We start from the raw sequence: 27,206 nt of genomic DNA on the forward strand, positions 1-27,206 counted from the left end.
GCCTGTAATCCCAGCTACTCAAGAGGCTGAGGCAGGAGAATTGCCTGAACCCAGGAGGCGGAGGTTGCGGTAAGCCGAGATCGCGCCATTGCACTCCAGCCTGGGTAACAAAAGCGAAACTCCGTCTCAAAAAAAAAAAAAAAAAAAAAGATGGCAAGAAAAAAAATGAATTAATGTATTTTTTTAATGTTAATTTTTAAAGGCGTCTTTAAGCTCAAATTATATGAATGTTACTTAAAGAGATAGCACTGTTTTGATTATCATTAAAAATAGTCATCTTTTAATAAACATGCCTGTGACTTTTTTTTTTTTAACTGTTGTAATGTTTTGTTAAAAGTTTCATCAATTTGACTTATCCTAACACTTACTTGTGTCTTTGTATGTTCTGTTCCTTCTGTGTAGAACGATATTCCTGGACTGGTCTTATTCATATTCTGGGAAAATCCTATTCATCTTTGTGACTCAGTTTGAGGGTCACTACTTCTATATAAAACTTCCCTCAATCTCCCGCCACATCCTTCAAAGTAGACACTATAGCTGACCATCTCTCTGTATAGGTGGGTTCCATTATGCATCTGTGAATTCCACCAACCTCAGACCAAAAATATTTGGGGGAAGGAAAAAGGAAGGTAGTGTCTGTACTAAACGTGTACGGACATTTTTCCTTGTCATTATTTGATAAACAATACAGTATTAACAATGGTATGTGTGGCATTTACATTGTATTAGGTATTATAAGTAATCTAGAAATGATTAGAAGTATATGAGAGAATGTGAATAGGCTATATGCAAATATTATACCATTTATATAAAGGACTTCAACATTTGTAGATTTTAGTATCCGAGAAAGGGTCCTGGAACCTCCCCTCCATAAATATCGAGAGATGACTATATTTTGCATTCCCCTAGGCAATCATAAATACTTCAACTGTAGCAATTATCACACGTGACTGTTAACTGTTTACTTGTCTGATTTCCCTATTAGGTTGTGTCCTTGATGGTGCAAAATCAGACTAATATAGAGCAGCTCTTTAATGAAAAAATAAAGTTCATTAAGACACCAACCATCTTTTTATTCCAGTTAACATGGGACACTGTCTAGCATAGCACATATTCTTAAAAATATTTGCTGACTGTTGGACTAATAACAAGTAGGGTGAAATAATTTTTGAGGCATGACATCCAATTGCTATTTGCTAAATAAATGAATACAGACATAATGGTAAAGAAAAGAAAAAAGAAAAAGGTAAAATGAATCAACAAATAAGTTAATCCCAACAGAGAACTGTTTTCTAGGTATCACTAGGTGAACAAAAAATAAATCAATATAAATAAAATTGTGCTGTCAGATTTTATCAAGTTTTTAGCTGACACCCCCAAATTTGATGCACTATACTCTCCACACTACAAGAGGTTTGAAGAACATTTAAAAACTAATCCTTGCTTTTATCCACTGGTTATTCTAATAAATCACGTTTATATGCCTCTCTCTCTAGAAATTTCAAGTACCATCAACTCAACAATAATTTTTATAGACTAAATGCTTATTTAGAAACAAAATATCCCTGGGTAGTTTTATAATATTCACGAAGAAAATGACCTTGCCTTTCTAAGAAAACTGTTGTAGAAGATAAAAAAATAAAAGTACCTCACCTTATTTTTCCTGTTGTCATTGTACTTGATTAAGTCTAAAATAAATGTTAAGACTTCTTTAGGACAAAGATTATGAACATCCCTTAATAAAGCCATCGCAACTGGCATAGTCTACAAAAGAAGAAAAAGAACTTTTAAAAGCACATAACCTAACTTTTTGTTACTACAATTCGTTGAACCATACATAGAAAAAGGGTCAATTTTGGGCTGAAATAGGTATCTAGATGGAGCCTAACACCCCCATACCCCAACCCCTCCCACTGACAACGTATCTCAAAGCATTCTAACGTAGGAGAAGACCTGGGCAGGAAACCAAGGGAAGAGCCGCATGACCGCACACCGCTCCGTAGGCGACGGGCCTTGGCCCTCATTTGCTGGAGGAAATATATACAATGTAAATTATGTAATCTCACTTCTATGTGATACAGCGGAAAAGGCATAGATTCTAGAATTACTTCTGTGGGATACAGTGGAAAAGGCATAGATTCTAGAATTACTTCTGTGTGATACAGTAGAAAAGGTATAGATTTTAGCATCAGATGGACCATTATTCAACTCCTAAGCTCTACTACCTTCTGTGCTAGGTGTCTTTAGCTAGTTGCCTACTGAGTAGGAGCCTCATTTCCTCAAAACCATTTTCAGGATTAAATGATGTTAAGCAGATGGAGTCAATCTTCAGTATTAGAACAAACTGAGTCTTCCAACACCTAATCCTCATGGACACCCAATCCTCAACCTAAGGGGAAAAAATGTGAATTATCTAAAATCCAGCCTAACTTTTCCCTTTCCAAATTTTCATAGGCAACATTTTTAAGACAGTAGAAACATGTCTTACACACACTGGTTAACTCTATTAGTAAAATAAAGTGAATTAAGTTCTAGGCAGAACTACAGATGAGAAGACATCTTAGTCCTGAGCACATGGGGAGATACGGATTAACCCCTCTTTTTACTCAAAATAACCATACCCTCTGAAATGGTCAGGAGGAAAGATGGCTCTTTTTCTTGCTTGAAGAAGCAGAGATAACAGGAGCAGCAACAGTCAGTGTTAGTGCTGTAGGAACAACTGAGGGAAAGGCTCTTTTCCACAGAAATACCCGTCCTATGCCTTTTCTGCCCTTTGAGACTCAAGTTTCATTTAGGTACCAATCTCTCTCTCCTGTCCACTAGAAGCATTATCAGAAAGGCAAACTGGTATAAAAGCACTAACTTTCCGATTTTTTTTGACAGTAACAGGAAAAATACACCTTATAATACAACCTACCACACATACACACGTTAGATGCAATGTATACAAATTTAAAAGTAAACTCCAAACACCATATACTGAATACTACCCATTCTGTTTTCTTTTATTTAAAAACAAAAAAACTACACTGATTTTGACCAGGCGTGGTGGCTCACGCCTGTAACCCCAGCACTTTGGGAGACCGAGGTGGGGGGATCACCTGAGGTGGGGAGTTCAAGACCTGTCTGACCAACATGAAGAAACCCTGTCTCTACTAAAAATACAAAATTAGCTGGGCATGGTGGAACATGCCTGTAATCCCAGCTACTGAGGAGGCTGAGGCAGGAAAATCACTTGAATCTGGGAGGCGGAGGTTGCAGTGAGTTGAGATAGTGCCACTACACTCCAGACTGGGAAATAAGAACGAAACTTCGTCTCAAAAAAAAAAAACAAACAAAAACAAAAAAAACCACTATACTGGTCTCATGATCTCTTCCACTAACGGTTCATAACTCCAATTTGAAACACTGACCTAAGATACATAAAAGCACAGTGACATCTTGAGACAGATACATCAGGCAGACACAGAAATTGACTTGCTTCTGTATCATAAACTTGTGAAATGGTAATACAGAGCAGTTCTTAAAAATAAAATTACAGGATGCCACAGACTTCTTTGATCACACCATTACTACCTTTCCCAAAACCTGGATCATCCAGATTCTGTCCTGCTGATTAGACTGACTACAAATACACACTGACTTCTACTCTCAAAAGGTACCCCAATACTGCTGTGCAATCCTTCTTCTTTTCCCTCTATCATAAATAAATTTCAAGTTGCCTAACATTCCCCTTGACATCTATCTTTCCCTTGTTTTCAATCTACATTCCACCTGCCTCAAAAGAAGGAATGTTCTTATCTTTTCTAAAATGTTCTTCCTTACTCTGCCCCACCCTCTAACACTTCCAGAACTTGCTCAACCTTCTCTATTTATTTTCTCCCCTTGACTATTCCATCTCTCCCTCTCCACTGGGTCTTTTCCCTACGTCATACATGCCTCAAGTTTCTTCTTTATATGTATAGAACAAACCCAAAAAGTGCTTTTCTCAACCTTGTTTCATCTTCAACGTAGTATCCTTTCTTGTATCTTTGAGTAAAATCATGAAAGAATAGGCTTCATTAGTTCTCTAAAGAAAAAATGGTAAATTATCTGAAATCCAGCCTAACTTTTCCCTTTCCAAATTTTCATAGGCAACATTTTTAAGGAAATAGAAACATGACTTACACACACTGGTTAACTCTATCCGTAAAACAAAGCAAATTAAATTCTAGGCAGAACTACAGATAAATAAGACATCTTAGTCCCTAGCACATGGGGAAATATGGTCTAGCCCGTCTTCTTACTCAAATAACTATACTCCCTAAAATGGTCAGAAAGGAGGACAGCTCCTCTCTACTTCTAATAGAACTACTAGAGAGTTCTCTCCACTTCAACTTCACTCCTCCTTTCTAGTTTAAGCTAGATAATCTGATCTCTACCTTATTATAAAATTACTCAAAAGACCATATGAATGATACTCAAATTGCCCAAATGCTGACCATCCTGTCATTCCCATATCCTTTCCTAAAACAATGACTAAACATACCACAGCACACCACCACTTTCTAAAAATTCTAATTGTAGAAAACTTATCATATGATAAGTATAGTATAAAACACTTTACATACTTGATCTTAATTCTAAAAAAGATAGTTTACAACCGAAGAAACTGAGGTGAGGAAGGTTAAGAAACTTGTGCATGTGAAAACTGCTAGTGAGTAGCGGACTGGGACTAAAACTAGAGCTGGGTTGTCTCTGTCTCAGATGTGCTGTCCACATTCTGGAACTGATGACAGAAGCGCTTACTCACTTCTCCATCCCCCGTGTAACCAACCAAAAAGCAAATTAAACACTTCTGTCCACTTTAATATTAACGTGGCCAGTGAATTACTTGCACACAGATCACAAAATCTATAATCACTTAATCAACTTTGGAAAAAATTTTAAAAGCAAAAAAAGAACAGAGGCAAAGAAAGTAAACACATGTATTATTTGAACAGTCTCCAACTTAAACTGAGATGTATAAAAACCATGAGAAAATCAGAAAGTAAACTGTACCTTCTGCAGAAAATAACTTTGAAAGCTCATAAAGTTGTTTGTTTTCACAATATTTGGACAACTTTTACAACAAAACATCCTAGTAAAGAGTGACTTCATGGCTGGTGGTCCTGTCCATGTGCTTACCATTGAATTTGCAATCTGCAAATAATTAGAAAACAAAGTAGTTTCTATTACCAATGCAAACATACGTTAAAATAAAACAGCTTCTTAAAAGTTATCAATACTACAACTGGATTGGTTTTTCAATAACTTTAATTCTCAGAAATTTAAAACAATGTAGCATTTTATCACCATTTACAAGAAACTATACAAATTCACCCTGCAAGAAAATTCTTTTTTTGGCCAGACCCCATAGCTCGTGCCTGTAATCCCGGCACTTTGGGAGGCCATGGAGGGTGGATCACCTTAAGTTGGGAGTTCAAGACCAGCCTGGCCAACATGCTGAAACCCCGTCTCTACAAAAATACAAAAAAAAGTAGCTGGGCATGATGGTGGGTGCCTGTAATCCCAGCTATTTGGGAGGCTGAGGTGGGGGAATTGCTTGAACCCAGGGCGGGGAGGCTGCAGTGAGCCGAGATGGCATTACTGCAATCCAGCCTGGGTGATAGAGAGACTACGTCTCAAAAAAAAAATTCATTTTTCTTTTAATTTTTTGGAGATGGAGTTGCGTTCTGTTACCCGGGCTAAAGCGCAGTAGTGTGATCACAACTCACTGCAACCTCTGCCTCCCGAGCTCCAGCAATTCTCCCACCTCAGCCTCTTGAGTAGCTGAGACTACAGGTGGGCACCACCACACCTGAGTAATTTTGGTATTTTTAGTAGAGATGGGTTTCATCATGTTGGCCAGGCTGGTCTTGAACTCCTGCCTCGGCTGGGGGATGTTGAGATTACAGGCGTGAGACATTGCACCCAGCCAAAAATATTCTTACATGTACTTATAATTATTTTCTACAAGTTAATTTCCAAATGACAGTATTAAGTTTTTAGGAAAATATGTATGCAAAAGACTTACATTTTGAATAGTTTGTCTTTATTAATTTAGGCAGATATAATTCTAATATTTTAAACTTATCAGACAGAAACATCACCATGAATTTTAAACAAGATTTTTCAATCTACCCTAACTGAACAAGCAGCCAAATGCAGTGCTACCATTTATGTCTATAAGCATACTTTACCAAAGTATATCTTGCTTTACCCTCTATTTTGCAACTGATATTTTTAGAGTATATAAAAATCATGCCTGAAAAAAATGAAATTATGATTAAACATATTCTACAATTTTATGGACCTGCTAAGATTTTAGCATACAGGAATCACAAAGATTTTATAGAAACAATGAAATTATATCCTCTGAAGATGATTATCAAAAAAAATCACTGCTTTCTCTCATATATCTACGAACACAAGAATTCAACTACTCACTTATTATCATTAAAAGTAAATCAAAATCATTATTAAGTTGTTAAAATATAGGACAAATGGATTTAACAGTGAGAAAGGCAAGAGTCACTAAATGGAAAATGAACCTATTATCAACTTTTTAAAAAATACCTGAAAAACATTATTTCTGGCCCAAATTTTGTCTGCATTTTTCTGGTTTTCATTTGTTCTACCTTCAGATCATTTGCATCTAAAGAAATATATTTGGTGTTCTTAATTAACTTTCCTAGAATAATATAGAGTCTACCATTTTAAGTTACTCATCACTAACACAGATTTCATTCAAACCAATGTAAAATGATCACTACAGTGGAATAATTAAGATTAACCAATCAGCTGAGCACAGTGGAGCATGGTGGCACAAGCCTATAATCCCAGCTGTTTCGGGGGCTGAAGTAGGAGTACTGCTCAAGCCCAAGAGTTTGAGGCTAGCCTGGGCAACACAGCGAGATCCATCCTTATTTTTTAAAAAAATGCACACACACACACACACACACACACACACACACACACACATACACATACAGAGAGAGAGATTTCATGTACCACAATATAAAACATCACTCAAACCAAGGAATTGCTCACCAAATATATTATTTGCTTTAAAAATATGGTTGATAATTCAACAAAACAGTGAAAATCTAACTTCATTTTGACAATTATAAAATTATTCTGCATATCTGTTTTCAGGTCAAAACAGGTTTCTTTCAAAATAGTCCTATTAATTTAAAGGCATTTGGCAAAAGCTTTCAAAGAACTGGCTACCAAATAAATTTAAAGACTACGTGAATTTTAATTCATTTTCAGAGATATAAAAAAATACATACAATAGTCATCTTGTTTTCTTTCTGCTATACATAATCTCACCTTTGCAAGACAGAAGCAAGCTGACATTCTTACTCTGTAGAAACACTGCTCTTGTTCTAATATATCAGTGAGTGCAAGCCGAGATGCTGGAGTAGGGAACTTTTCCAAAGCCAAAATGGATTCCTGCTGTGCAACAACGTCTCTCTCATAGCGGAGTTGATACTGCCACATGAAATCAGCTTGCTCAAATTCGACCTTCCTCAGTACTGACATGTCTGGGTCTATCCTTATCCACAGCAAAGGGGAATCAGCACTGAAAGAAAATGTAATTTTCTTTTTAATTTAGAAACTAAATACAAAGCATTATTAACCAGGTTCCAAGATAGAGTATTCAAGACTGCCTGAAGTTTTACTGTATTCATTTTTTTAAATTGCACTGACAAATTTCTCATTATGTTTAACATATCTCAACTTTCTCACAATGTCTGATCTATATCAATCTTGCTAAAAAGATCTTCAAGAAAATATTCATCATCTTTTACAAAGGACACTGAATCTCTCATTTCCCATCTGAAATTATTTTGGTGTTTATGATTTGTGATTATATGATGCAAAAAAAAAAAAAAGAAAAGAAAAGACGAATTTCTTAATTTGTTCAGCTGACTTAAAACTTTTTAAAAATACTAGATTCATGATCACCTTTTTCAAGCAAGTTCTGAAATCATAACTTGGAGGTATATCACAAATTTATTTTCATGTACTTCTCAAAGTAACAAACAGTTTAAAAAATCTAGTCTGGCCGGGTGCGGTGGCTCAAGCCTGTAATCCCAGCACTTTGGGAGGCCGAGGCGGGTGGATCGCTAGGTCAAGAGATCAAGACCATCCTGGTCAACATGGTGAAACCCCGTCTCTACTAAAAATACAAAAAATTAGCTGGGCATGGTGGCGCGTGCCTGTAATCCCAGCTACTCAGGAGGCTGAGGCAGGAGAATTGCCTGAACCCAGGAGGTGGAGGTTGCAGTGAGCCGAGATCACGCCATTGCACTCCAGCCTGGGTAACAAGAGCGAAACTCCGTCTCAAAAAAAAAAAAAAAGCTAGTCTATGTCAACACCTTCATCAGAAGAATACCACCTGTAATATTAATTCAATTCAGCACATATTACTGAGTATTGACTACAGGTAAGGTACTTGCTATGGAAAAATCAAAATTAACACTGATCTAAGCCGGGTGCAGTGGCTGACGCTTGTAATCCCAGTCCTTTGGGAGGCGGAGGTGGGTGGATCACTTGAGGTCGGGAGTTCAAGACCAGCCTGGCCAACACGGCAAGACTCCATATTCTAGTCACTAACAATACAGACATTAGCCAGGCATGGCGGCATGCAGCCAGGCATGCAGTGAGCCGAGACATGACCACTGCACTCCAGCCTGGGAAACAGAGCAAGACTCTGTCTCAAAAAAAATTAACACTGATCTTGAAGGGCAAATGAACATAATCTGTATATAAACAGTAATAATAATCTATCAATCAAGTTAGTAGATAATTACAGAGATTTTATAAAAAATATACAGCTACAGACTGGGCAAAATTAGAAAGTTTGAGCTGCATCATATTTAAAATAAAACACTATCAATCAATAATATTATCACATAAAGTTTAGAACAGTGGTTTTTAAATTGTTTTGTAAGCATAGGGAGACTTAAGGCACCCCAGAGCTTTGTTTTAAAGACAAAGAATATCACCTGGAAGTTCATGAGAAATACAAACTATCAGGCCTCACTCACAGTGTAGTACTGGATCAGAAACTGCATTTTAGGATAGTCCCCAACTGATTCATATGCAGGTTATAGTTTGATGCCAGTGCTCTAGATGCTACCAAGAAAGAACAAGAAATCTGCCTAGTCAAAGTTGTGCCCACCCCTCAACTATAATGAATTTCCTCTTAATTTCACCCAGGCCCTAGCAGACTTACTTTTATCTCTTTGATTAGTTATAATTTTACATAAAATTTGTTTTGAACATAGGGTTTCCATTAAATTGAAAAAATTTGAAAGCACTCACTTGGAGAACAGTTATATGCTTTTACATATGCATAACAAATGAGACAAATGAGAATGCACAAAATACTATAACCTTCTATTTAATTCAACTAACTTACTCCATTGCAGAAAGATCCATGTCAACTTCTTCTCCATTCATCAGTGGGATTTTTTTCTTTTTATTCCTACATTTAAGAAAAAGAAGGTTGGAAAATTGTGAGACTTCTAATTCTGAATGGAGATTAACAGCAGTTGAAGTTCAAATAAAGAATTTCACCCAACTTGGAAAGCTATCCTTAGGAAAAACAGCTGTCAAATGTAACAAAATTTAAATTGAACAAAGTCTGCTTATTTTAAAGCTGGAGGAAATGAAGTAAATATCAAATTATTTTCCTGATCAAATGTTAACAAGAAGCATAAATATAAAATACAATGTCAACCTAAAACATGTATTTCAAGAACTGGTAGCTGCAATTTTATATAGAAAAGGAGATATATCAATAAAGGAAACTCTCAAATAGAAAAAGGATCAGGCTTGAAATGGGATATGAATAATTCTGAGCTGTCTGCTGCATATATGCAAGGTTCTGTCATATATGAAATAATTAACAAATATAACATCTTAAGAGCATTGATTAATATGTAGAACCAATTAATACACACAAGATTCAAGATAAGCAAAAACAAAAGCAAGTATTTTTATGTTAACTGGGGAAGGGCAAATAAAGAGAGGAACGGAGAAAAGTCCTCCTATGTTCCTCATACCAAAGAATACCCAACTGACGTTCTCTTATTACAGAGAAAAAAAAAAACCTAAGGATAGCAATCAAATGTTACCAATTTCCAAGGTAGGTAGGACAAAAAGAAGTTGAGAATCTCACTCTGAATTAAGAAAGAATTTTCTCAGAGTTAAGAATGACTATAAGAAGATTTCAGGTCAAGTTCTCTAAAGGACTTCAAAATCAATAGACACAGACACTCTCATTTACCTGAGTGAATGAAACACAGTCATGAATATAATAAAACTTCTGTTCCTGAAAGTTCATCTTTCTCCAGCAAAGTACAGAAATGTTCTCGTCTCTCACTATTCAGAGTACATACTAATTGTTGTTTAAATAAGTGGTTAGTGAAAAACACATTAAAGAAAAGTGGCAATTTGCCTTTGAAAGACATCAAGAATGTTCTGAAGAGGCATGGTGATACAGAGAAGAAAGAAAATAAAATAGTAAGCAAGGTGCAGAAGCTTTGCATAACATATTCAGCTCTTCCCTTTCAATCATGACTTTCCTAATATTTCCTGTAGGTATTAATCCAACAAGACTAATAAGGATGAACCTGAGCTATTTGTCTTCAATTTTTTTCTAGCACCAAAAACTCAAACTTCCATTCTAGCCACTCGGCCTCTACCATCCAACAAAATAAGGATTCTCAAACCCAAATGTTAAAATTTATTTAATTTTATTTTATTTTTTCCTGTGACGGAGTCTGGCTCTCTTGCCAGGCTGGAGTGCAGTGGTGTGATCTCAGCTCACTGCAACCTCTGCCTCCTGGGTTCAAGCAATTCCCCTGCCTCAGCCTCCCGAGTAGCTGGAGTTATAGGCGTGCACCACCATGCCTGGCTAATTTTTTGTATTTTAGTAGAGACAGGGTTTCACCATGTTGCCAGGATGGTCTCGATCTCTTAAGCTAGTGATCTGCCCACCTTAGCCTCCCAAGTGCTGGGATTACAGGTGTGAGCCACCGCACCCAGCCAAATATTGTTATTTAATTCTAAAGATAAAAATGTCATCAAGAAAGCAAGCAAACAAAGAATGTTTGGTAATACAAACAGGAAGTAAAATGAAGAAAAAAAGGTACTAGATAACATGTTCTCTACCTAGAAAATTAGGTATACATAGGCTGGCATGGTAGCTCATGCCTGTAATCCCAGCACTTTGGGGAGCCGAGAAAGGCGGATCACTGAAGGTCAGGAGTTGGAGACTGGCTTGGCCAACATGGTGAAATCCTGTTTCTAATAAAAATACAAAAATTAGCTGGGTGTGGTGGCAGTTGCCTGTAATGCCAGCTACTTGGGAGGCTGAGGCAGGAGAATTGCTTGAACTGGCAGGCAGGGGTTGCAGTGAGCTGAGATAGCATCATTGCACTCCAGCCTGGGTAACAGAGCAAGACTCTGTCTAAAAAAATTAGGTATACAATAGGATTTTTATTTCGGCATTTTAGTCTGTGAGATTTGTAGTTTAAATTTCAGTTTATAGTTATTATTTAATGCCTACCTTCTGCTTTTGGAATGGCAGGGTATATCGTGTTTAAGGCTGTTTTCTTCAATTTGCAATGTATGATTGAAGGATCCATCTAATTCCTGCACTGTCACTTTAAGTGGTCCCTTTAAAAAACAACAACATATTGTTCAGAGATGTGATTAAAAAAATATATCAATATGTATGCTTATGTGTACAGAGAAATACAGATCAAGATATAAAATGATATTACACAAAATGAGTATCTGCAAATCTAGATAGGTAATAGGTGCCTAAGGGGGCAACTGGAAGATTCTGAGCCACCTGAAATCTCTGTACCTTGTCTTCTCTTTGACAAAGTCAATGTTTTCTCAATTCATTCTCTGCAAACAAAATCTCATTAATTTCTAACTAGTAACCCATCCCTAAGTTCCTCTTATATTGAAACTGAGGCGACAGCAATACAAAGGCCATTTTGGAAAAACACTTACCACATATTTCTGAGTTCCAGGAGATGTATAGTCCTGTTTTATTTCCAATTCCAAGACATTTCGTTTTCTATTAAATGCAAAACTTCCATAAAATTTTACCACTCCACTCTGATCTCTGAAGAATTGTAAAGGAAATTTTACATATTGAAATGAATGTGTACGAAACAAGTAATTCATCATGGTATTGATAAATTTTCAGATGCATTCCCACCAGTTCAAAGTCTGAAAGCATACTCTGTTGTAAACCAGGTGGCAAAGTATTCAAAATTCTTGTGAAAAATGCTTTCCCAGATTTAAATATAATTTCTGAAACCCTGACAAATTTGTGTTTTGAAAGAAGTAGAACCATTATACAAGATTATTAATATAATGGTGTTTTGAAATGAAAAATGCAATAACTGCAAAATTCCAAGATACCACTCAAATTGTGCCAACCCCAACCACATCCACAAGTCAGCAAACTGCTGCACCTCACAAGTAATCCTACAGGCCTGTCTGGTAGATTACTTACCTATACTAACATTTAACCAATTTTTTTACTCATATTCTTTATTCACTAGAAAGTCTTTAAAATATGCCAAACTTTACAAATATAAACATATATGTGTGCACCTTACTGTCTAGTAGGCATCTTAGATGAAACAACCCAGAGTTCATCATTATTTCTACCACTGTTTAGAAATATAAACAGTTCATATCCCCTTCTAGGCCCCCTTGAGTCTCTCTTCTTCCGTCTTCCCCCTGCACACATACCCTATTCCCTTCCCCACTTTGTTGAACTGTTATTAAAAGGATACACCCACTGCTTTATTAATGGCTGAATATCTTTGCCAGAGACATTTGAAATGGATTTCAAAAACCCAGATGTGGAAACCAACATCTGACTCCACATATGTGACTGGAACTTCTGAGATGAAGCAGTACTAGCCAGACTTAGCAGTTTATTGAAAACCTGTAATAATAAAAGTATCATTTAGTAAGTTCCTATAACACATTCCTTTCATTTATATAGAATACTTACTTTGCACTATATCTTTATTGTAGTCAATTATAGAAGATAATAATTTCACTACTTATTACATGTATTATTCTAAAGACTACCAGCAATAGAAATATGCAAAGATATAAGCAGCCAGAAAACAAAACCATTCTTCATATAAACATTATTAAATGCTAATGATGTACTCAATAAATAATACTGTTTATTAAGAATTATAGTAAGAATAATATCTAATACCTATAATTGATTATGCCATGAGTTTACACAGAAACTAGAAATTAAGAAGCTAATAATACTCATCAGGATTTACACACTCCAAAGCTCGAGTAGCTCTTTATGGACCATCTATCATTAAACGTTTCTGTTCTTTATTCTAGAGGCTGGGTGCACTGGCTCATGCCTGTAATCCTAGCCCTTTGAGAGACAACAGTAGGTGGGCAGCATGAGCCCAGGAGTTGGAGACCAGACTGGGAAACATGGCAAAACTCCATCTCTACAAACAATACAAAAATTAGCCGGGTGTGATGGTGCATGTTTGTAGTCCCAGCAACTCAGAAGGCTGAGAGAGATGAGAGGATCCCTTGAGCCTGGGAGGTCAAGGCTGCAGTGAGCAGTGATTGTGCCACTGCATTCTCAGCCTGTGTGTGTGACAGAGTGAGACCCTATCTCAAAAAAAAAAAAAAAAAAAAAAAAAAAAAAAGGCAAGATAAAGAACAGAAAGATTAAAGAAACTTTACAGGAAACTTAAAATGCTTTAAAAAATTAATTTTTTACCTGCCTCTAAGAATGTTTTCAAAGAAAAAAAAATGGCTGAACATTTGGTTTCCACTCTCAGCTACTAAATTGCAACTATTCATACTAAAACTCACTTAAAATACATTGCAAAATTTAGCAATAGCAAAAATAAACATCATTTATATTAGTTTACTTTTTTCTATTGAAAAGAGTTTAGAGTGGCAATTCATCCTTAATATAATGCAGAACACAAATTCATATGCATAAGTATGTTTTACATTCATCCCCAAGATTTTAATTTTTTTTTCTCTTGAGACAGTCTCGCTCTGTCACCCAGGGTTGTGTGAAGTGGCACCATCATGGCTCACTACAGCTTCAACCTCCTGGACTCAAGCAATCTCCTGTCTCCACCTCCCAAGAAGCTGGGACTACAGAATCAGGCCGCTATGACTGGCTTCTTAAAAAAACATTTTTTTGAGATGGGTTCTTACTGCCCAGGCTGGTCTCAAAGCCCTGTCCTCAAACAATCATCCCACTTCAGCCTCCCAAAGTGCTGGGATTATAGGCATGAGCCACCAAGACCAGCCACCACATTCTAATTACATCTTCATAAAAATCATGTGCTAAGTTGTTCTGGCATTAATAACTATTCTGTATCTGAGGAAATGCAAATTATAGCACAGGTTACTTAGTGGGCAAACAGAACTACACATCCAGATGTCCTGACTCCTATTCCACAGAAATGTATTCAGAATATAGACATACAGATCTTTATTTACCATTGTTAAGTTCTTAACTTTAATACTTACTTGTAGCATAAATTCCATACTGATCCTATTTTCAATCAATCTCATCACAAGGTGAGCTTTACACTGAAACATAGTGTAGTATTCCCAGGACAGTGTATGTGGATGCTTTATTGAGAAGTGTAGATGGGAAGCTGGACTAAAAAAAATAAGCACATTTACCTAATAGAGCAAATTTGACTATTAAATAAACAATAAATTTCACGACATCAAGAAAATATATTAAAAACATCATGAGAATATACAAGCAATTTCCTTAGTACTAAGAAACATCTAAAAATAAACTTAACTGGAAGAAAATTATGAAATTTTACTTAAGGACCTAAAGGAAAATCTGAATAAATGGAAACAAATACCCAGCTCCTAGATGAGAAGATACAATACAGTAAACACTTCCATTCTCCCCAAATCCATCAATACAATCAATGCAATTCCAATCAATATCCCAACACTGAATCATGCAAAAAAAAAAATATAGTAAAGATGGATTATATATGTAAAACAAAAATAACTCCAAAAGTACTAAAAGAAATACAAGAAAAAATTTCTCTTTATAATTTTGTGATGGGAAAAATTTTCCTAAGGAAAAATATAAAATCTGGAAGACATAAAGATCAGAATGAATATGTAAAAATTAAAAAAAAAATTTGACATAATGAAAAGGATCATAAGTAAATTTAGAGATACAGTCTAGAAAATATGCCATACATGAATATTTAAGTTGTTTATAAATTCACTAAACCAAATAATGCAATGGTGAATATCTTTTTACCAATGTGCAAATATTTCTGTATGATAAATGCCTAGAAGAATTTCTTTTTTTTTTTTTCTTTTTCACAGCAGTTGGTCCTTGGGAGAATTTCTTTTTTTTTTTGAGACTGAGTCTCACTCTTATGATCCAGGCTGAAGTGCAGTGGCACGATCTCAGCTCATTACAAGCTCCGCCTCCCGGGTTCAAGCAGTTCTCTTGCCTCAGCCTCCTGAGTAGCTGGGACTACAACTGCCCACCACCAAACATGGCTAATTTTTGTTTTTTTAGTAGAGATGGGGTTTCGCCATGCTGGCCAGGTAGTCTCGAACTCCTGACCTCCAGTGATCCACCTACCTCAGCCTCCCAAAGTGCTGGGATTACAGGCATGAGCCACTGCGCCTGGCCACAAGAAGAATTTCTCTAAGACCACATACCTAGAAGAACTGTGGGATCTAAAAATTACCCATTCTACAACTCTGATTAGTACACTAAATTACCCTTCAGAAATCTTGTTATCAAACTATACTTTCACAGTGTATGAGTGGTGCTATGGTTTGTTTGAATGACGCTGCCCCCTCCAAAATTCATGTTGAAACTTAAACCCCAATGCATCAGTCTTAAGAGGTGTGGCCTTTAGGAGGTGATTAAGTCATTAGGGATCTACCCTCATGAATGGGATTAGCAACCTCATAAAAAGGCTGCAGGTTGAAGGAAGTGTTCTCTTGCCCTGCCATCCCGTCTACCTTCTAAAGACACGTTCTACCCTATTGGAGGATGCAGCAACTTGGTGGCATCTTGGAAGCAGAGAGCAGCCCTCACAGACACCAATCCTCCTGGTGCCTCAATCTTGAACTTGCCAACCTCCAGAACAAAAAGTAAATTTCTGTGGTACTTTGTTATAGTAGCATAAACAAACTATGGCAAGTGGTATTACACGTCTTCAAAATGTGGCATATTGATCGAGGTAGGAGGATTGCTTGAGCCCAAGATCAGCCTGGGTAACAATGTGAGAGATCAGCCTGGGTAACAATGTGAGATAACTGGGTAACTTCGAGATCAGCCTGGGTGAGATTCCATTAAAAAATTTTTTTCTTAGTGGCATATTAAAATTTAAAATACTTTAATCAATCTGATATTTTAAAAATTATTTTTAGATTTTACTTGTTACTTCCAACCTTATGAGCTTATGAGTTTGTAAGCTTTAGCAAAGAATAGCAATGAGAAAGGTTAAATAAATTCTGAGGTACAATGAAATACTAGTTAGCTCTCAAATGGAATGATTTTTATATGTAGTCAAAGTTCGTAACATCATCTCTGAACAGTAAACATACTTATCCTTCTCTTTTCCTCCACCGAATATGGGATGTAGTAAAACTCCACCAGTTTTCAGTTCATATGCCACTATTTTGTCTAGCTCCTAAAAAATACATAAAGATAGAGGTCAGTAAAATTTGTAAAGTAAAGTTATTTTACACATCAAATTTTAAAATTAAACTGTGAATTTTCATTTCCTAAAATCAGAATGTAAATGTCTTAAAATAAGTAAATGCGGTTAAAGAATAGTTTATGTTCTTATAAATAAAGCAGCCTACACAGCTGGCAGAATGACAAAAGCCAAAGACTTGTCTACTTTGTGACTTCAGGGCCGGGCAGCAGCCTGGCAACTTTTTCTTATGGCTGTTCTCGATCTCTCTGAGCTGTCTCCCAAGTTTATTTTTCCCTTCTCTGTATTTTGCTTCAGGGAATTTAGGCGAGTAAAAAGGAATGAGAATAAATTGTGTCAGGAATCCATCATTTTAAAACTCCAGTCTTCTCTAACATGACATAAATCGAAGTTTTTTTTTAAAAAAAAGGGTTTTGTTTTGTTCTGTTTTTTAACAGAAAAAAAAAAAGGAGGGCAGTTCCTTTGTTTTGAGATAGGGTTTTACTCTGTCACCCAGACTGGAGTGCAGTGGCTGATTATGGCTCACTGCAGCCTTTGACCTCCTGGGCTTAGCTGATCCTCCCACCTCAGCCTCCCAAGAAGCTGGAACTACAGGCACATGCCATCATGCCTGGTTAATTAAAAAAAAAAAAAAAAAAAAAAGCATAAGTGAAAAAAAGACACTACTACAATTATGCTGGAAACTCATGACTAGTTTAACTAATACAGATGTAGTATAGAAAAGTGGCAAACAGCATAGTGAAGCAATTAAAAGCCAAGTTGGAATCCTCGGTCTACTACTTACTAGCTGTGCACTTTGACGAAATAATTTAACCTTTCTTTCTGTGCCTCAGTTTCTTCATCTATAAAATGGAAATGATAGCAAAGTAATTAGGAGAATTAAGATCATCAATATTTTTTTTTTTCCAAGGTGGAGTCTTGCTGTCACCTAGGCTGGAGTGCACTGGCATGATCTTAGCTCACTGCAACCTCCGCCTCCCGGGTTCAAGCCATTCTCCTGCCTCAGCCTCCTGAGTAGCCGGGATTACAGGCACGTGCCACTATGCCCAACTAATTTTTGTATTCTTAGTAGAGACTGGGTTTCACCATGTTGAGCAGGCTTGTCTCAAACCCTTGACTTCGTGATCCCAACAATAATCCAAAGTGTTGGGATTATAAGAGTGAACCACTGGCCCAAGATCATTAATATTTATAAAATGTCTGTAACAGTGCCTGAAACATTTTAAGTGTTGTGTTATTTTGTTCTTCTTAATAGTTTCTGAAATGATGAACAGACTTCTCTAGTTCTAGATGTAGAAATACGAATATGTTAGTAGTTAAAACCTTTGAAAATTAACTTTTTGGCTTACTCAAGTTTATTCTTGGGTGATAATAATATGTAAAATGAGAATAAGGGGAAGATAATAAGGTTTGTTTAATGAAGATATTAAAGGCTACAATTTTTCCACCTGAGAATGAAGACACTAAGCATGATATGATTAAAAAGTTTATATATATGACCAGAATGTGCTAAGTAAAATACAACAATGGTGTGGTTTTTTTGGCCAAATCTATAAATTGTAAAAAAAAAAAAAAAAAAAAAAAAAAAAAAGATATGACAATGACAACATAAATGCATTCAAGGTCTAACCAGAATATAATAAGCAGTTAATATGTGCAAAGCATCATGCACATTAAATGTATAATGTCTAACAATCACTGGCCATGAGCAGACACTACTATTGCACGCCTTATACAGATGAGACTTGGAAAGATTAAGGTCACAAAGCTAAACAAATTTAGGAAGCACAGTTATAAATGAATACTATAAGGACCTGGCACATACCTAATGACCAATCTCATGTTTAAGGAACTTAAATATTCTCTTCCTTAGGGGGAAAAAAGTCTTTAGGGGCCAATGTTGACAATGGAGATTAGATTAAATAGACCATTAGTCTTTCTCAGTATACTGATTCCCATTTTGCTGGGAATAACTAGGGATTTTCAAGTAGTATTTTAAAATCATTAAAAATGGAGGGGCTGGGCATGGCTGTAATCCTAGCACTTTGGGAGGCTGAGGTGGGTGGATCACCTGAGGTCAGGAGTTCGAGACCAGCCTGGCCAACATGGTGAAACCCTGTCTCTACTAAATAATTAAAAAAAAATAGCTGGGCGTGGTGGCACATGCCTGTAGTCCCAGAGTCCCAGTTACTCTGGAGGCTGAGGCAGGAGAACCCTGGAACCCAGGAGGGGGAGGTTGCAGTGAGCTGAGATCGTGCGACTGCAGTCCAGCCTGGGCAACAAAGCGAGACTCCATCTCAAAAAAAAACCATACAACAAAAAAATGGAGGACACGAGACTTGGAAATCAGGAGGGCACTAAAGTCTCACTGACGTGTAAGTGGGTAAGGGATCTAGCTGTTATTACCTCTTTAATCCAGTGGCGGTACTCATTAACACCAAAAGTTTTTTTCATCCAAAGTCCATAGATATAGCCTGAAATTCCCTTCAGCACCCATTCATCAGACCTAAGCAAAAAGTCAAAGTATAAGTTACTTTTAATCATAAAAACGCCTTAGATAATGTCAAAGAGGATAATGGAGTAAGTGTAGTGTTTATTTCTCTGCTCTCATCAAGAAAATAAAAATTATTAACAAATCAGTAGGTTTCCCAACTTCTTCTGGCTGAGTTCTACTTGCTCATTCATTATACCATATTCATACCTGCCTTTACCTTTAAGTATGACACTGCTTTAGTCTTGCTTCAGGTATCAATTGCCAGAGTACATGCTCTACTCTGACAGTGCTGCTTCCCTCCTGCCCAACTCTGTTCTTTTTTTTTTTTTTGAGACGGAGTTTCGCTCTTGTTACCCAGGCTGGAGTGCAATGGCGCGATCTTGGCTCACCGCAACCTCCGCCTCCTGGGTTCAGGCAATTCTCCTGCCTCAGCCTCCTGAGTAGCTGGGATTACAGGCACGCTTCACCATGCCCAGCTGATTTTTTGTATTTTTAGTAGAGACGGGGTTTCACTATGTTGACCAGGATGGTCTCGATCTCTCGACCTCGTGATCCACCCGCCTCGGCCTCCCAAAGTGCTGAGATTACAGGCTTGAGCCACTGGGCCCGGCCCAACTCTGTTCTTAATGTCTCTGTCTCTAAGGAAATACTTGCTCATAGCCAGGACTATATTGTTCAATTCTAAAAGTCCACATGCTATTATTGCCAATCCCATGCATTATGTCAATACCAATGACATTCTAAAACCTAAAGTTTAATTGCTTCATTCATTTTTTTTTTTTGGTTTCTCTAGGAAAAAAAAAATCACAATTAACATCACTCACTCATTTATTCATTTGTATATTCAATCTATCCATCTACCCATCCACCCATCCACCCACCCATCCATCCATCCATCCATCCATCCATAATATTTTGCCTACTATGTTCCAAGCACTATTCTTTAATCAAACTTCTATGTGTAGCTTTAGGAAAATTACAAATAAGAGATCTATCTTTAGCCTCTGCCCTCTCCCCTCCAGCAAGCAAAAAAAGAAAACCAAGATTTACATACTGTATATAGTGCAGAATGTTCACAACTATAATTTATAATCTTAATTTTTGTGTTTTTTTCAAAATTATCTTGCGTTAATAAAAGAGGAAAGAAAAAACATTTATACCTTTCATTTCTTTCAACAAACTGGTACAAAGCTGAGCACTAGTAGACAAAACCCTAAATAATTATTACTGCTGCACAGGAGCACTATTTTGCTCCTCTTAATAACTATTATTTCCAATTGCTTTAAACATTAATATTAAAATTCTAACTATGGTTTTTGGTACATTTAAGTTCTTTTATTTACAGTATTCATTCAGTTCTTCAAGAGATTGTTTTACCAAAATCTTACCTTATAAACTGCAGAAGTGATTATATTAATTTCATGGCCAAAAAGTTAGCATGAAACTTAATTAAAATAATCTTTTTTTTTTTTTTTTTTTTTTTTTTTTTTGAGATGGAGTTTTGCTCTTGTTACCCAGGCTGGAGTGCAATGGCGCAATCTCGGCTCACCGCAACCTCCGCCTCCTGGGTTCAGGCAATTCTCCTGCCTCAGCCTCCTGAGTAGCTGGGATTACAGGCACGCGCCACCATGCCCAGCTCATTTTTTGTATTTTTAGTAGAGACGGGGTTTCACCATGTTGACCAGGATGGTCTCGATCTCTCGACCTCGTGATCCACCCGCCTCGGCCTCCCAAAGTGCTGGGATTACAGGCGTGAGCCACCGTGCCCGGCTAAAATAATCATTTTTCTTTAAATACATATAAAACAGTGTCTTTTAAATTAGCTCTCAGCAATTAGGGCAAAGGTCAGCTTAAATGCAGGAAAATAAAAGAAAATAGAGTTGATTCTTTTCTTAGTAGCATGAAATTTCAGGTTACTCACCAAGACATTCTGGATATGAAACATCCAAAAAACTGCTGTGCCAAGGACTGGGCTAAACACCTTCTAGTCAAAGGTGTCTCATCTATAATCATGGCACTGTGTAAAAGATTTGTGCTGGAATTTAACAAAGAAAGCTCATTATAACCAAGAAATAAATACTTATTCAGTGAAAATAAAATAAGTCCACTTTTAAAATAATAGAAGTTAGATATCAAATAGAATAAAAAATTCTCCCAAAGAGCATTCTAATCTTTTCAAAATTTAGCTAAAATTCATCATGAGTAACTTTTGCTTAAAGCAAGGAGCACATTTTCCACTGATGATATCAGTAAATTTCTGACAATTTCTGACAATATCAGTAAATTTTTAAATAGTGTCAGAAAATTCATACTAATCAATGATCTGTATAATTTTTTAACAATTTATTAAAAAAAGACTAAAACAGGGAAAATATTAATTTTAGTTAATTCTGGATGATAATGAGCCTTTTGAGTTATCTTAAAATTTTTGTCTTCATGTTTTTCTACATTTTTAAATTTTAAAAAATTTTCTATAAAGCCAACCAAATCTAAATTGAAGAAAAGTTCAAAACTTCTCTTAAAATTGACCACAAAAATCAGTAACTTTCCTTCACATCATTACCTTAATTTAGGCATTTCAAATCTGGAGAGATACCAACCTAAAAATGCTCATGGAAGCATAAGCAGCCACTTCAACATAAGCCTCATCAATGAATACAGTCTTAAAACAGGAATATGGATATCGACATGTAAGAATTTCTTCATAAAATTCGAAGACTTCATGAAGGTATGATGTGGTATGTTTAAGCAATGGAAGAAGTTGGGGCAAACAAAAGTGAGTAACCTGAAAAGAAGAAGCAAGGAGGATCGTCTAAATCAAAGAGTTGACTTTAATACTGTAAATTTCCTAAATATCTCAATTATAAATAAATGTTCTCAAAAATTTATTCTTTAATAATTTCAAGATGCTGAAAGAAAATGTTGTGAAATTAGTGATAACTTTTATTCACATTTATAAAATATTCATTGTACTTAAAAATTAAATTCATGGTGGATTATAAGTCTGTGGAAGGCTTAGACCTAATAAAATATAACTCTGGTTCCAAATTCAATTAAAATTTCTTCTCAAATGTACACATAACAAGAAAGATTTAAATTTCAAAGGCCTATTATAAACCTACCTCTTATTCATAAATATCGAACCTAGTGAATAATGCATGTTAATACCATCTTACTAACAGTTAATGTTAATCATATTATCTGCATATAGAGAATAATTACTGTAGCCCCCCTCTGATATTTCAATTACATATCAAAAACTGCAGAAAGGCTTAATGGTAGGAGATTTTTTTTAAAAATGCCCACCATAGAAATAGCAACTCTGGTTTTTTTATTAGGCTACATCTCGCTTTGGTCACATAAATATCATATGCTATCTCGTATTATGATCTGTGCCAAGTGAATGCCATCAACAATGACACAGATAACTGACTAGAACAACCTTGTAAGGTTTCACGCAGGAGCGTGAAAGTATGGTAATCTTTTTGAGTTCAACAGAAGTTTGACAGGAAACTTTTGGTACAGGAAAACAGAACATCTCGGAGTTGAAGACGGGAAGAAAACAGGTATGACTGGAGAAATACAAGTAAACTATTTTGAATATAACATATATTAGGGTCAAATTATAGAAGATCTTGAAAACTATGCTTAAGATTTCTAATTACTGCAGAACTACAAAAGCAAGGGAAGCTTTTAGTGTATCATCAAAATCATTCTTCTAATAACATTTAAAAAGAACAGATTAGAGGCTACCATTAAAAGTAGTGAAAAGCATCTATGCATTATTAATGATCAGAGCCCAAAACTGTATCATGATGAACACTCCCTTTGTAAGCAAATAAAAAATACTATTCATCAAAAAAAGGATTATTTTTTTAGACAAACCTACCCGACAGCAAATTTACTGCTAATGCAGGTAACAACTCATGGATGTGACACAGAGAAAACTAAAGTCAGGAAAAATAATTCTTGACTGTTATTTGCCTTGTTCCTATTCAATAGCTCAGAGTGGAAAGAAAAACCTTCTCAAATACAAAATAGGTACTGATCAAACATTGATTTTAAAATTGATCATTTACCAAAGACAATAAAGTTCACTGCCAATCTTATCAGTGGACAAACCTTTTTTTTTTTTTTTTTTTTGAGACGGAGTTTCGCTCTTGTTACCCAGGCTGGAGTGCAATGGCGCGATCTCGGCTCACTGCAACCTCCGCCTCCTGGGTTCAGGCAATTCTCCTGCCTCAACCTCCTGAGTAGCTGGGATTACAGGCACGCGCCACCATGCCCAGCTCATTTTTTGTATTTTTAGTAGAGACGGGGTTTCACCATGTTGACCAGGATGGTCTCGATCTCTTGACCTCGTGATCCACCCGCCTTGGCCTCCCAAAGTGCTGGGATTACAGGCTTGAGCCACCGCGCCCGGCGACAAACCTTTAAAAAGAGTCACTGTCAAGACAACATAAGCAAAACCATCACAAAATATCCTGAATCTTTTCCATGAGTGATTTTACAAATCCTGTGAATTTCAGCAAAGCAAATATAAATGGCAAACTGAGGAGCTCACCAAAAGCCTGCTGCCCTCAATTTTTCTTCACATGACTAGAAGAAATGCTGTTGAGATATACAAAGTCAAATTATATGGTTTTTTTTTTGTTTTTTTTTTTTTTAAGTTGAAGACTAAGGAAGAGAGTTAACAACTAATAAATCATTTTCTACTCGGCATAAGTCTCATGCTTGGGGAGGCCTAAAATTACTATTTGGCCTGTCAACTGATAAATGAATTATAATAAGACATGTGCTGGGAAGAAACTAGTCTTCATGAGTTTGCTAACCAGATTCCTAACTCTGTCTATTTTTCTCTGTATATGTTGAAGTAAGAATAAATTTTGCTCTTTAATTTTGAATTTACAATATTTTAGATTCCAGAGATGAAGCTGTAACATTCAAAAACATGCTAAACAAAGAGATGACATTAGTAATGAACAGAATTAATTACAGAAATCAACCTATATTCTAAATCAGGTGTCCCCAAACTACGGCCTGCGGGCCGCATGCGGCCCCCTGAGGGCATTTATCCGGCCCCTGCCGCACTTCAGGAAGGGGCACCTCTTTCATTGGTGGTCAGTGAGGGGAGCACAGTATGTGGTGGCTCTCCAACGGTCTGAGGGACAGTGAACTGGCCCCCTGTGTAAAAAGTTTGGGGATGCCTGTTCTAAATCAAGATAAAACTGAAGCGCTTTTGAAGTGCTAAGCCCCCTGTTGGAAAATAATCTAAAATTTAAACACAACATTTTGAAAGAAATTCATTCAGTTGAGGTCAGGCGCTGTGGCTCAAGCCTGTAATCCCAGCACTTTGGGAGGCTGAGGCGGGTGGATCACGAGGTCAAGAGATCGAGACCATCCTGGTCAACATGGTGAAACCCCGTCTCTACTAAAAATACAAAAAATTAGCTGGGCATGGTGGCACGTGCCTGTAATCCCAGCTACTCAGGAGGCTGAGGCAGGAGAATTGCCTGAACCCAGCAGGCGGAGGTTGCGGCGAGCCGAGATCGCGCCATTGCACTCCGGCCTGATTAACAAGAGTGAAACTCTGTCTCAAAAGAAAAAAAAAAAAAAAAAAAAAGGAAATTCATAAATTCATTCAGTAATTCATATCATTAAATCTATGAGATAAGGAAACATTTTCTCTCTAGTCATATTCTTGATAGTTGAAAAGTTATCTTTTTTAGTATTGAGACATAAAAGTGTGTAAGACTTTATCTCTGGTCAGAGGAGTTATTAAGAATGAAGACTTAATATTTCATTAACATCTATCTTTTTAAAAGCAGTAAAAGGGCAGGAAGAAAGAAAGGGGGGAGAGCTCTGACTCACCTCATGCATGTATGGATCTACAAGTATTTCAAACGGTCCGATGGCCAAGGAGATATTTGACGCTGCTGTAGGAATGGTAAGCATATAATGGAAAGTTTTCTTTCTCATATCATGGGTATACACTGTCTCCACCAAATCTCCATTAGAAACAGCAACCATTGCAGCATCTACCGTAAATTCTAATTTCCATGTACACAATTCAGAGTATGAATCAACACAAGGGAACCAAAATCTAGATAAAAGATTGACAGAATAGAAAATGCATTGAGAATGTCCTCTACATTGTTTACCCCACATGCAAGTTATTTCAGCATTTCTAGAAAATGAACAACAACAACAAAAAAACTTCAGCTATTTGACTACTGAAGCTTTTTACTATACAACCTGAAAAAAATCTGATAAAATAAAATCTGTTTCCAAATACTATTTGGCAACATTAAAAATATATATTATATAGTACCACCAGTTCAAACCCTAAAAAAAGTTAAGCAATTCTTAGTTTCCAATGTTTTAAAAAATAATTTTAACTTGTATATGCACATTAGTCACATTAGTCAGTTTTTATGCAGCATTTATTTTCAGAAACTAAAAAAGACTTACCATAAAATGTTTTATAAAAATAACATTCAGAATTTATTCCATTAAATTATAAAACTGCTTTTTTGGAGTATGTAACACATTGTATAAATTCAAATAAGTGCTGGTAAAAGATATAAAATTTATAGTCAGTTTTCATCAATTCAGGTAAGGTGTTATGTAACAGGGTAAGTACTCAGTATTGAGGCATAAAAGTGTACAAGAAATTACCTCTGGTTTAGAGGAGTTATTATAATAATCTGAGGAGCGGTTGGGTGCAGTGGCTCACATTGTAATCCCAGCACTTTAGGGGGCCAAGGCAAGTGGATCATCTGAGGTCAGGAGTTTGAAACCAGCCTGGGCAACATGATGAAACCCTGTCTCTACTAAAAATACAAAAATTAACCAGGCATGGTGGTATGTGCCTGCAATCCCAGCTAATCGAGGGGCTGAAGCAGGAGGATCACTTGAACCTGCAAGGTGGAGGTTGTAGTGAGCCAAGATTGTGCCACTGCACTCCACCCTGGCGACAGGCTGTCTCTACTACACACATGGTAAAACCCCATCTCTACTAAAAATATGTAATTAGCCAAGTGTGGTGGCACACACCTATAGACCCAACTACTCAGGAGGCTAGGCAGGAGAATCACTTAAACCCAGGAGGTGGGAGTTGCAGTGAGCCAAGATTGCACCACTGCACTCCAGCCTGGCCAACAGAGTAAGACTTTTTAAAAAAAAAAAAAAATTAGCTGAGTTGAGTAGCAAAACGTGGAGTGGGGAAGTAGAGAATCAAAGCAGGTGAAAGGAGGTCTCTGTGATGCTTGCAATATTCTTTGTCTCTAAGTGTGAATTACGTGGGCTTGTTCACTCATGAAAATTCACCGAGCTTTGCACTTTGTGCAATTTTCTGTATGTATTATTTTACTTCAATATAAAGTTTTTTTTAAAAAAAGAAGGAAAATCAAGTGAGATGAATTATTTTATAAGAGTAGATAAGCCGGGCGTGGTGGCTCGAGCCTGTAATCCCAGCACTTTGGGAGGCCGAGGCGGGTGGATCACGAGATGGAGAGATCGAGACCATCCTGGTCAACATGGTGAAACCCCGTCTCTACTAAAAATACAAAAAAATTAGCTGGGCATGGTGGCGCGTGCCTGTAATCCCAGCTACTCAGGAGGCTGAGGCAGGAGAATTGCTTGAACCCAGGAGGCGGAGGTTGCGGTGAGCTGAGATCGCGCCATTGCACTCCAGCCTGGGTAACAAGAGCGAAACTCCGTCTCAAAAAAAAAAAAAAAAAAAAAAGAGTAGATAATAAAAATGAGAGAGAAGAAGGGAGATGTAAGACTGAGGGTGGGGGGGGCCAGGCTTGGGGGCTCATGCCTATAATCCCAGCACTTTGGGAGGCTGAGGTGGGTGGATCACTTGAGGTCAGGACGGGAGTTCCAGACCAGCCTGGCCAACATGTGAAACC

The 27,206-nt window shown here is 36.8% G+C and overlaps 1 protein-coding gene across 2 annotated transcripts in view; it reads right to left on the minus strand.

The window, feature by feature from the left end:
• The window catches only part of TAF2 (TATA-box binding protein associated factor 2), a 105,525-nt gene that overhangs the window by 51,030 nt on the left and 27,289 nt on the right, over positions 1-27,206 (minus strand). For both annotated transcript variants that reach the window (XR_012514165.1, XM_074387084.1), the window contains exons 6-18: positions 25,162-25,393; positions 21,891-22,075; positions 21,212-21,325; positions 19,203-19,302; positions 16,684-16,769; positions 14,605-14,740; positions 12,858-13,012; positions 12,061-12,175; positions 11,606-11,715; positions 9,452-9,517; positions 7,354-7,606; positions 5,041-5,181; positions 1,654-1,764 (exon numbers count right to left, since the gene is read on the minus strand). Coding sequence is in view for 1 of the 2 variants with exons in the window: in XM_074387084.1 (XP_074243185.1) it covers positions 1,654-1,764; positions 5,041-5,181; positions 7,354-7,606; positions 9,452-9,517; positions 11,606-11,715; positions 12,061-12,175; positions 12,858-13,012; positions 14,605-14,740; positions 16,684-16,769; positions 19,203-19,302; positions 21,212-21,325; positions 21,891-22,075; positions 25,162-25,393 (1,804 nt within the window). In the remaining variant the exon portion in view is untranslated. The remainder of the gene's footprint in view (positions 1-1,653; positions 1,765-5,040; positions 5,182-7,353; positions 7,607-9,451; positions 9,518-11,605; positions 11,716-12,060; positions 12,176-12,857; positions 13,013-14,604; positions 14,741-16,683; positions 16,770-19,202; positions 19,303-21,211; positions 21,326-21,890; positions 22,076-25,161; positions 25,394-27,206) is intronic.

The sequence above is a fragment of the Saimiri boliviensis genome, chromosome 15 (genome assembly GCF_048565385.1).
Source record: "Saimiri boliviensis isolate mSaiBol1 chromosome 15, mSaiBol1.pri, whole genome shotgun sequence".
NCBI lineage: Eukaryota > Metazoa > Chordata > Mammalia > Primates > Cebidae > Saimiri > Saimiri boliviensis.